Here is an 11584-nt window from a genome sequence, read left to right as displayed (position 1 = left end):
ATCGAGTGTATTTAGTCCCAAAGCCTAGACTTCGAAGAGTCTGTCAGGGCCTCTTCCTCCTGATTAGACATAGCAAGAAAACCCATACCCATAAGTACCCGTCCGAAGCTGTCCCAACTTTGACGGGTAATACCCGAGTTGAGTGGGTATGGGTTCGGGTTCTGGTTTTCCTCGATAACCAAAAGTCGGGTACAGGTACGTGTATGGAAATACTACATCCGTCCCGACCCCGAACCCGAACCCGCCCCGCCACTTAAAATTTTTAGAATTTTTGCATAATTTAATTAAAAGGCATAGAATTTTTATTACTAGTTAATTTTATTTTAGAATTTTTACATAATTTAATATTCTTTTCTTAACAATTTTGTAGACACATGCTCTATAATAAATTTATTGATATATAAGTAGTTAAAAATAAATGTTTAACAATCAATTTATTTTTTCTAAAATCAAATTTTTAATATTTTCTTTAAAAAAATTATTTTTCTAATTTGAATCGAGTACAAGAAGGGGTCGGGGATACCCGATACCATTACCCCTAGTCACCACAAAGCATTAGCATATTATAGCACCCTAAAAATGAGAAAGAAACAAAGGATGGCATGCAGAAGTGACATAACATAAACTAGCATCCCAATAAATAGGTAAGGTTAGGATAAAGACCCAAAAGCATGGAAAAAAGTAACACAACCAAAGTTGCTTTTTCAATTCATATACGAAATTTGACATAATGTTGCCGTTGTGTATCAATTATAAATATAGTCAAACATGCTGGCTGCTGTCGTTTTCACCTAAGTCTCAAACACACCTCTATGAAGAAGAAAGCCACCTACTAACGGAAATAAACGGATATCTGAGGGATGTCGATGTCATTATCCTCGTCATCCTCGCATGCCACAACAACATCCAAATGGCGACGGTAGGAAGGAATTTCCAACTTGGCTACATCCCTTGCCAGATCTGCAACCTTTTTGTCCATTCGATCCTTATGCCTAGGGAACATGCTATTATAGAGTAGGCAACTTCCACAAGAGATGCTATAAGCATTCAAGCCCTTTGCTTTCAGCCACTCGAGAAGTTCCCTGAGGGTAGGATTGTTTCCGAGAATCCATCTATCCCAAACTGTCCAACTCATATCTTGATGCTTGATAATTTTCGGTGGAACTGGTTCAGCCATTGAAAACAGAGGTAGTGCCAAGTTAGCAAATGTGTTTCTGTAGTCTTCGACTTTGTGTCCTCCATCCAAAGCTTTGTAGAGTTCCAGGCAGACAAGACCAGTTGCCATGGCAGTCGAGGTTGCAATTGCAGGAATGATCCGGCCAGCAATAAACTTGGCTTTAAGCTTGTCAACCTCAGGAATGCTGTAATTCCGTGCCCTCATGTTGGCAAGCCCAGCAATCACATCCATATGGTAGTTTGTGTCATCATCCTGCAGTTCAAAAGCAGAATGGCAATTTATTGATTAACGAAAACTAACCCACAACCAACTATATACAAACACATACATATAATTGACAAGATCACGGAAATGTTTTATTCAGAGAGTGAAACTAGAGCGAGCATCACAGTAAAAATTCAGATAGAAGTGAAACAAAGGAAACACGGACCTTCTCAAATTGGATTGGTTTCATCCTGAACACTGGTGAAAGATTTGCCCGGCACCTCTCTAACTTGATTACTAGATCATTAATAACCGCTGCATCATCTATAGAAGCTGTAGAGAGACTGGTGGCCTTCTCATCTGTCACTATTTTCACATCTTTCTTAGGCTGAAAGTCAGGTACTATCACCCTATCAACAGCTTCAGCCATCTTCCTAGGGTTCTTACCCCAGTCAGGGATTGGGATACCAAATGTTTCTGCCCGTAAAATAGAAGCTGACAACACAAAATATAGATGACCCAAATCAGTCGCTGAGAACTGTAGTGGACGAGGGAATCTTTTTGGTGCAGACCAGAACAGAGCTCCAGTACTAGTTGCAGCATCTTCAGGAAAAGTATAGATCAACTGCTTCACCCGGTTAACAAAATAATCCTCAAACCTGTGGAAAAATAAATGCTTATGAATGAAGGACACAAATTAATATGCTCACACAACATTAATACAAGAGTGATCAGAGACTAGCATATACTATCAAAGGCCACATACTTTAGCCGAGCCCAAGTGATACAATCTTCAAAAGTTTCACACTTCTCCCGGTCTAGGCACTCAAGAACACGCTCCAAGTTATCCCTTGCTTGAGCATCACCAGCATTTTTCATTGCATTAGTATATTCACTTGGGTTAGACAAATATGCATTTACTTCGGCTGGAGTTTTCTCAAGCAAACCCTCAAACTCAGATCGCGCCCATGTCAAGCAATGGTCAATATTGTGTGGAAATGAGTGTACAGTGCACATTGGTGCCTGTTTCTCAGGTGGATCTCTTGATGCACCATAGTTTTCTGTCAGGTGGGGAATTACCATCTGCGTATTGCATTTGGCTCCCAGAGTTCCAGACTCAAGAAGAGGCTTTTGGAAATACAAGCATCTCTGATCAACATATAGTCTTGCATTAACGTTGTCCAGTGCATTTACAACGACACTCAAGTTTTCCCAGAAGGTATCATTAAACACATTCTCAGTTTCAGAACCAACCCGATTTTGTAGAGCTTCAATATTAAAACTAGGATTTATAGCTGCAGCAGCTGAAGCAGCAACTGTGGACTTGGCCTGTCCAATATTCCAATCACGGAAAAGGAACTGTCTGCTTAAGTTACTCTTCTCTATCACATCATCATCAGTAATAGTGAGCTTCCCCTGACTTCCACAAGAAACTCCCATGAGAGCAAGATTTTTTAAAAATTCGCATCCCAAAGCACCAGATCCAACAACAAACACTTTAGAATCCTCTAATTTCTTCTGCAATTTGTGTCCAAATACTGAAATCTGTGCATCATAACGACCATTTACTGGTCTGAAATCATTTGGGTCCAATGGTTCTGAAGGCAGTGATTCCACAGAGTCGAAGTAGAAGAACTGCAGAGGAAAACAAGTTAAAACCATGATAAATAACAAAGATGAGAAGCATTAGGGCCTGTTTTTGTTCTGTTTTCATAAAAATTGTTCTGTCTTTTATATTAAAAAAACATTTGATGAATAGTTTCTTAAAACAGTTTTTAAAATAAAAAAATCAAGAACATCTACAAGTTGTTTTGCTTTTCTGTTTAGTTTTCCATCTAGAAATTGGTTTTGAAAAACTGTTTTATAAAATAGTTTTAAAAACCAAACACAATCAAACATCCTTTTCCATTAGAAAACAATTCTCATTAAAGAAGCACCTAACAAAACAGGACTTAACATCAATTTCACAGAGAAAATAAACAAATACTCCCTCCATCCCTAATTATAAGACCCTTTCAACTAATTCACGTCCTTTAAGAAAAGTAGTTAGTTTAGTTAATCACATTAAATCTATCAATTATTAGTACTAGCATTCCAAAATTACCCTTTTCTTATCTCTTTCCACTTAATTGATTCTCAGTAATGTTTGGAGAGAGAATAATTAAGGGTATGTAGGGAAAAAATAATTAATGCACTTGAAGTTTGAATTTGTGTGGAAAATATCACACACACTCACTAATTTGATTGCTTTCTATTAAACATATATATAGAGTACAAAAGAGAGAGAGAGGGACGGCTGTTCACAATGACAAGGTACAGATGTCCTCTGAATAAAGCTGAAATACAATAGTGACCATACACAAAACTGCACACACATTCAACAAATGCATCTAGAAATTAGAAAAGTGTCTTATAAAAAGGGACAAACAAATTTCAGAAAAGCGTCTTAGAATTAGGGAAGGAGGGAGTATTTACCAATAGTCTACTTCATTCCAATACACTAAGCAAACCATATATGATATATATTGTGACTGTTGAGTAAGATGTCACACCAGACACTACTCCAAAAAAAAAAAAAAGATAAAATGTCATGGGTTTTGAACTAGCCAATGTCATTTCTCTATTTTTATTCTCTAGAATCTTGCCACTGTGTATCTAACTTAACCTCTAGTCTAGCATTTGATTGGATCTGCACTCACATTATGATGTTTCTAGAATTGTCAAGGTGGGGGAGAGATACTAACCCTAAAACCTTCTAATGCACAAAAAGAGGGTATAGGATCACAGAAATCTTCCTAAATAACAAATGTGCTATGGCTATTGGCTAGAGGGTGATCATCAGCGGAAGGCCAAAACCATTGCCATTATTATGCACAAGGCTAAAATGTGATGTGACATAACATAAAGCAGCTAGAGGGCACCCAGCCCTAAATTCCCCCCATAGTAGCACTATTTGTCAATATTGACAACTCAGTGATGCAGCCAGCCAGCCACAGCTTAATCATTCCCAGCTTCTTCCTCTCCCTTTACTTGCTCTTTTAAAAATACATGTATACATTAATATTTCCTTTCCGTTTGACATTACTTACATAATTACTTTTTCTGGTACATAGATGGCCAGGGTCCAAACCTTAGACAATCATTACTTTTTACACAAATTTCTATTACTGTTTGCTAAGTTTTGGAAACTGAAAATTTCAATCATTGTTCTATTTCCAGCCATGCTCACTTCTTCCCTAATTCAATTTTGCTGTTTGATTATTGAAGATTATGATTTGAAGCTATGATTTTTAAGCAGAGTACTTCCCTAATTTTGAATGTGCATGTATATCAGAAATTATTTGTATTGTATCAGCTATCTTTGACACGGTGGAATTATACGTTGGGGTGGGTACCTCCCCAAGTGACATCACTGATTAAATCTAGGAATCAAAGCATGATCATGTACAGAACAAAAAGCACACATTCTCCAGGGAAAGCTCACCTATGCTACTAATATTATCGCGTGTTTTATAGGCAATACCAAATCATAGTCATTTGTAAGAATCATGTTCAACACAGGTCATGCTAAACCAATGAGTAACGAGTTATCATTTTCATAAACTAGATTGGATATGTAAATAACATTCCAAAACAAGCAATCAAATATCGACTGAAACAACAAACTGAACACAAAAAATCAGCTAACTACTTAAAAGAGAAAGCAAGTTTATCAAAAGATATTACATCTAAGCTTGGTTTCACTTACACAACACCACATTTCAAAACTCAGAAATGATGAGCCACTAAAAAATATGCTTACCTGAAAAAGTGGATGAAACTTCCCGGAGCATGCTTTGACAACCTCTTGTCCAACTATTCCACCAAACACGGCAGCCATAGGATTCAATACAGCCCTAGAACCAAAGGCAAAGTATCGCAAAAGTTTTGGATTTATGTCTTCTAATTTCCCATCCCCTAAGCTGTCATTAATATAACTAGCAAAAGATATAAACTTCAGTGCATCATCCTCTGAACCAGCAAAAGGGAAGCGACCTAACTCAAAAATGAATTTATCCAAAGCCTGGAAAGCTAAGTGAAGGAGAGGTGGGCGATCAAACTTCGAAAAATCACTCAGAAGAAAATCGCCAGGATCACTGAGTGCTTCCCTGAGTGGCTTAAAGTTCAATACCTTAGGTTGTTTGACCTGCGTGACAATACCACCTTTCTCATACATACCATAATTTGTGGTGTCTTCTTCAAGAGTAAAAGAATATGCTCTAGCATTTTTTATCTTTCTTGGCTTTCCATCATTCAATTCTTTCATACCATGAATTTCAGAGAATACAACAAGATCTCCATCCTGAAACTCAAGCCTCTCATCATCAACACAGGATACTAGAGCAGGGTTGTCATTGTTTATGGATGCAATAATGCCAGTACGGGGTTCTTCACCATCCACATCAACAACAGTAAACTCAGGCCCAAAATCACAGAACACAGAACCAAAAAGGCCTCTAACTTCAGTTTTAATAAAGGCAATATGAGGCTGATGACTGTGGCAGTAATCATTGAACTCACAGGCTTTCTCAAGACTGATATCAGTAAAAACAACAGCCTACAAAATAGTAAATAAAAAACTGTAAATATATTATCAAAATAAACTTGGATACAAATGCATTTATGGTTGGAAATAAGAAAGCAAGATTCCAAATTTCATTACACCATTAAAAACAAAAAGGAAAAATCTCAGCAATATATTACCTTAAGAATTATACTACAGATCAAACAAGGACACATTTATGTAAAGGGACAAGAAATAGAACATGCAGAATGGTGAGCGTATCACTGATTAGTTTACTATTAAAAGTTGAAGTTTATATAAAATAAATACCATGCAGCAATAATTACTATTACTAGTGACCCCATTTGCAGCTGCTACATAGCCATTTCAAAACCTATGGATATAAGAACTAATTAATTAACAAATAATTTCTGTTATGACAGAAAGTGAAGTGACTAGTACTTGGAAATTCATTTTAAAAGGAAGGGAAGATTAGACAGAGGAAGTAGGTACTTGGAAATTGGAAAGGTGCTCTTTAGTCAGCTGAGTAGTCAAGCTTTGTACAACCACTGCATTGTTGAGCTCCTGCAGCTTACTAACAGAAGCTGCTGCCCTGTTTTTACCAACATCATTCTCTGAAAACACAAAGTTACTGGATAGATCCCACAGCTCCACAGTCCCCTCATCATGCAAGGTCACGGACTTGACACCAGCAAGAATGAGATTCTTCGCTGCAGACAGGAAGTAAACTTTATTAGAATTCAAAAACATGATTTAAAATTATAGAGTTAGCACTATCATCTTTAAAGCTTGAACCTAAATATCACAACCATCAAATAAAAAATCAAGTCACACAACCAAAAGTAAGTTAAATAATCTCTTGAATAATTACTAATGATAAAACTACAACCTAAGTTAACAAAAAAAAAATTACAACTGTCAACTGGTAATCAAGGTTTAAAAACAAAAAGTCTGCAACATCAAGGTTTCCAGGTGGCAGGGAGAGGCAGAAAGTTAATAACAAAATCACCAAATCAACCAACACAAATCTCAATACCTATCAACTAACTAACTGATCGACTTTCTTCAAGCAAAAAGCTAACATTTAACAGAATTTTACCAAAAAACCAAGGCATCACAAATCCGATCGAATATAATACAATCTCAATTCAAGCCAAGTGTTCAAAGATTTTACCAATCTCGACGCCAACACCCTGCATCCCGGAGACGAGAACGTTGGAACCGAAGAGCCTCCGCATGGTCTCTCGCCCATACACGGCGAGTTGTCGGCTGTGGAGATCCTCATCGATGTCCGGCGGGTTCGATTCGCCCAAAGCCATATCCGACGCTCCTTCACTCGCGTCCCCGCTGTTGCTGCTGTTGTTGCTGTTGCTGTTGTTGAAGCTCCGGACGGTGCTTTCGTCGTTCTTCACCGTCGAATCGGCGGTTCCGGCGGCAATCCGTTTCTTCTTGAGAGAACTGCTGTTGCTGTTGTTGTTGTTGTTGATGTTGTGGTCGATCTCTTCTTCTGCAACCAGTCCTTCGCAAGGTCTCTTAGTTGGAAGCATATAGTGCAGTAATGAGCTGCGACGAAACGCGATCGTGAGCACAAGAACAAAAGCAATCAGGAAGAAGAACCAAGAATTAGCGTCTCGATCGCGAAGAGGATCGAAGTCAAAACCAAAAAACCGCGAAAGGAGTAACGGAACAACGACGAGGAAAAACCCTAACCCTAGCTCACGCAGCATGAGCGTTATTACAGTTATTGTTCAGAGAGAAGGAATGAAGATTGACGAAAGAGAGAAGCAATTTACCGATTGGAACTTCGGTGCGAAAGAAGGAAGAGAAATGGAACCTCTGATTGGATGCTAAGAATCGGAGAGAAAGTGTTTTCGTTTCGTTTAGTTATTGGATTTGCAAATAGATTTTATTAGGCTAAGAGGGAGGGGTATTTATGGATTTGCAATGCTAGTATTCTAGGGTTTCGTTTCCGAGTGACGACAGGACAGGTGCTACTACTACCATTTTTTCTCTCCCAAAGATGGGTCTTCTGAGAGACATAGAAGAGAGAGGAAAGAGGAGACAATGAGAAGCCTGAAATAAAGTGGATGTTTGGTTTTACATAAAAAATAATAATAATAATAATAATAATTCTAAATTAAAATAACTCAAGTAAAAATTAGAAGATTTATACTAAATTTTAGTCTAAATTTAATTTTATCATAAAAATATTTAAACATAAGGTGACTTTCTTTTGGTAACATAAATCAACTCACTTTAATATCAATTTTAATTCTATTATAAAAATATTTAAATATAAGTTATTTTATTTTTTAACAACATAAATCAAGTTATTTTAAAGTTAATTTTAACTAAATTAATTCTTAAAAAAATTAAATTTATTTTGTCAACTTTCAGTGATAAAAGTGAAAAGAGAGACTGAGTAGATGTGCATGAGTGACACGTCGTCATTTGGGGTGTCCTATGATATCGATCGACGACGCTCGACGCTCGCGTTGGGTTGTACCGCGCTTATCGTGCTCCAACGGGCACCGGATTTAATTGGGGGGAAATCTAGAACAAGCTAGAACTAGAAGTAATGGAAAATTAAAATAGTGTAATGGTTATGTTGTCATTATGATTCTTACATTTATTGGTTGATTATTGATTCTTCCGCTTCCCCGGCGTTGTTGTGTTTTGATAATATGATTTAATGGACTTAATTAATTAATAATTGATAATAATAATAATTTATTTTTGGATAAAAATACGGGTTTTTAAGTGTTTCTTTATTGTTCTTCAATTAGAGCTTCCGATAATTTATAGTATAATAAATGTTTACATTAAATATTAGGTGAAACTTTAACTTCAATAGAAGTATTTAAGACATCTAATTTTTGTCTTTAATTGTTTTAATTTAAATTAAGAAAATTATTGTCAAATTGTGGAGTCCGAAGGCATTCCATCCGGGCTCGGAATTTTTGGACAGAGGGTTATTTTTTTTATAGGCAACAAATTTCTTTAACACCTAAAATATTTTTTAAAATTTTAACTTTATCCTTCTTTTTCATTCCTTCATTTTCTTTTTTCTACTTGTAGCCTAGGGATGTCAATCCGTAAGGCATTCTTCATTTAGAACTTTTGGTGCGTCCATTGATCTCCCCCTCCTCCTTTGTAAAGTTGGTGTTGGTATTGTTCATGGTGTGTGTTTGTTATCTGTGGTTCCTCCCTAGTTTCTCTGCCACCGTGAGTAGGGTTGTGTCGTCATCGGTAAGTTTTTTTGCCTTTGTTTACTCCATATGGATTGTAAATCCGTAAAGTTCATATGGATTGTTAATATGTATGATTTATACGGATTGTTAATCCGTATGGTTTAACGCAATAAAAATCAAAGATGCATGGAAAGGGGTACTCACAGCAGGGACGCATGATGAAATGGAAGAATATAGGTTGATTACGACGGAAGAGAGGGATGGACTCGCAGCGTAGCGCGTCAATGGTGTTTGGTGTCGTAGCGCAATAAGGAGGGGGGCGTTAATGGCATGTGTGATTGGTGTGGGGAGGGATGATGTATTTGATTTTTAACTGGAGGATATTTTGATCTTTTTACTACACTTGTTGGGTGTAGAAGAAGTTATGTGGGTGTAGGAAGAAATTCCCTTGGGCAGATTGAACATCAGGTTCCACCATGGTCAAGTTGTTAGACTATTGCCTCCTACACCTCCTAGTTATTTCCTACACCTCCTTCACCCTATGTAGGCTTTTGGAATATAAAATTATATTCTGGATAAGGGTGTAAGCGAGTCGATTTGGGTTGGGCTTGGTCAAACTCATGATCCAACCCAATCAAATTTGAACGGGTTGATTTGGATCAATTTTCTAAGAAAAAATGAAACTCAACCCGTTTGTAAACGATTTGAGTTAGGTTAGGGTCAACTGGTCAAAACATTTAATTTTGTCTATTTTATTTTAAAATATATTATTTTTATAAGCTAAATTTTTATTAAATAAATTAGACACAATTGTTTCTTGTTTGATTTTTTTATTAAAAATAAAATTTTGTAATGTTGTCACATCACATTCCACTCCACTCTACTGACTCTTATCTATCTATTCATCATTGATGGAAAATTAAGCATACCATATTTGAGACAAGGAGTTTCAATGAGTATAGTGAGAATGGATTTCAAGCACGTTTTTCTACCAAAATCAATGGGACATTACGAGACTTACTCTTTGTATATAGATTCAAAATATTTTTAAAAGTTCATCTAAAGTGACTTCAATCAATAAAATCATTGTCTCTTTGATCCTGAAGGTTGAGGATGCATTGATGTTTTCTCAATTCAGGTCTATAAGTCTATGTAATCAATAATCAATAATATTTGATTTTTTAATAATTTAAAAATATATATTATATATTACATATAATAATAATAATAATAATAATAATAATAATAGTAATAATAATAATAATAATAATAATTTAATATAAATTAACGAGTTATCAAGGTGGGCCAACAAGTCTAGATATTAAAATTCGTAATTCAACCCAACAGATTTAATTAGTTTAGTTCGGATATAACTCAATAGAAAAATTATCCAACCCATATTGTTTGAGTTGGTTTGAATTAATTTGGATTTATGGATAACCGACACCCAGTTACACCCCTAATTCTGGAATAGTTCTGGAATAGTGGAATGTACCCATTTTTTGCCCTCTAAAATGATCAATTCGAGGTAAAAAAAAAAAACATTCTGGAATGATGCAGGAAGCAACAGTTACTGGATTTATTTGTCATTGTTATACAAATTAATCCCATCAAAGATCTGAATATAAAAACATATAGCGATCTAATAATGACACTTTTGAAAAATCCATTCAAAATTTGTCTGTGCAAATCACAAGAGTGAAAAAAATTAAAACGTTTATTATCTATTAAATTTCATTTTTCATCCCTTTAAATTAGTTTTTTAATTTATTAAATTTGATTAAGTTTTATAATTAAAACTAGAGTCTATTTTTTTCTTACAAAAAATTCTTAAATTACTATTTTTTATTTAAATATTTTGGTGTTTATGATAAATTTAGGAGTAAGAATTTTAGTTGAAACTTGATAAAATTTGACACATTTTATATTTGAAGAATTCTGTAAGATGTAAAAACTTATAGATATAAAAAAAATGAGATTTTTTATATTTTAGATGAAATTTAATATCTCGATTGGTAAGTTTTGAGTACTACATAATTTAATTGATTTAATTTAGGTTAAATTAGTTTTTTCATTTAATTTATTATTTAGCTTCAATTTCATTCTCTAATTTATTTTATTTTATTTGATCTTCTAATTTTAAAATCAATCTAATTTGGTCATTTAATTTTTTTAAATTTGATCTTCTAATTTGTAAATCAGTTTATTTTTTTGAAAAATATATATTTTATGATAATTTAAAATTATTTAGTGACGGTTTTGAACCGCTGCAAAGTATGATTTTTTTCAATTTAGACTGAAGGATCAAATTGAATTGATATAAAAAATTAGGAGACCAAATGGAAAAAAATTAAAATATATAGTAAATTGAATCTAAAAAATAAATTAGATAAAAAAACCTAATGGCTTTTTATTTATGAAGAATTTTAGTACAAATGAGAATTTAAA

General features: G+C 34.9%; 1 protein-coding gene across 2 annotated transcripts; it reads right to left on the bottom strand.

The window, feature by feature from the left end:
* Nucleotides 1-682: 682 nt before the first annotated feature.
* Nucleotides 683-8014, bottom strand: LOC100817492 (ubiquitin-activating enzyme E1 1). 2 transcript variants are annotated; one of them, XM_006591187.3, is made up of 7 exons: nt 7739-8013; nt 7120-7508; nt 6438-6655; nt 5184-5978; nt 2148-3016; nt 1608-2040; nt 683-1429 (listed from the first exon to the last, which is right to left on the bottom strand). In XM_006591187.3, exons 2-7 carry the CDS (start codon nt 7490-7492, stop codon nt 833-835), a joined length of 3285 nt encoding a protein of 1094 aa, XP_006591250.1. In that variant the 5' UTR covers nt 7493-7508; nt 7739-8013; the 3' UTR covers nt 683-832. The 2 variants fall into 2 exon arrangements, with proteins under 2 accessions (XP_006591250.1, XP_003537305.1); XM_003537257.5 differs by having other exon boundaries at nt 7120-8014.
* Between the last annotated feature and the right edge of the window lie 3570 nt (nt 8015-11584).

This window comes from Glycine max, chromosome 11 (genome assembly GCF_000004515.6).
Source record: "Glycine max cultivar Williams 82 chromosome 11, Glycine_max_v4.0, whole genome shotgun sequence".
Classification (NCBI taxonomy): Eukaryota; Viridiplantae; Streptophyta; class Magnoliopsida; order Fabales; family Fabaceae; genus Glycine; species Glycine max.
Note: the sequence above shows the minus strand (reverse complement) of the source record. Positions and strands in the feature narration are given on the sequence as shown.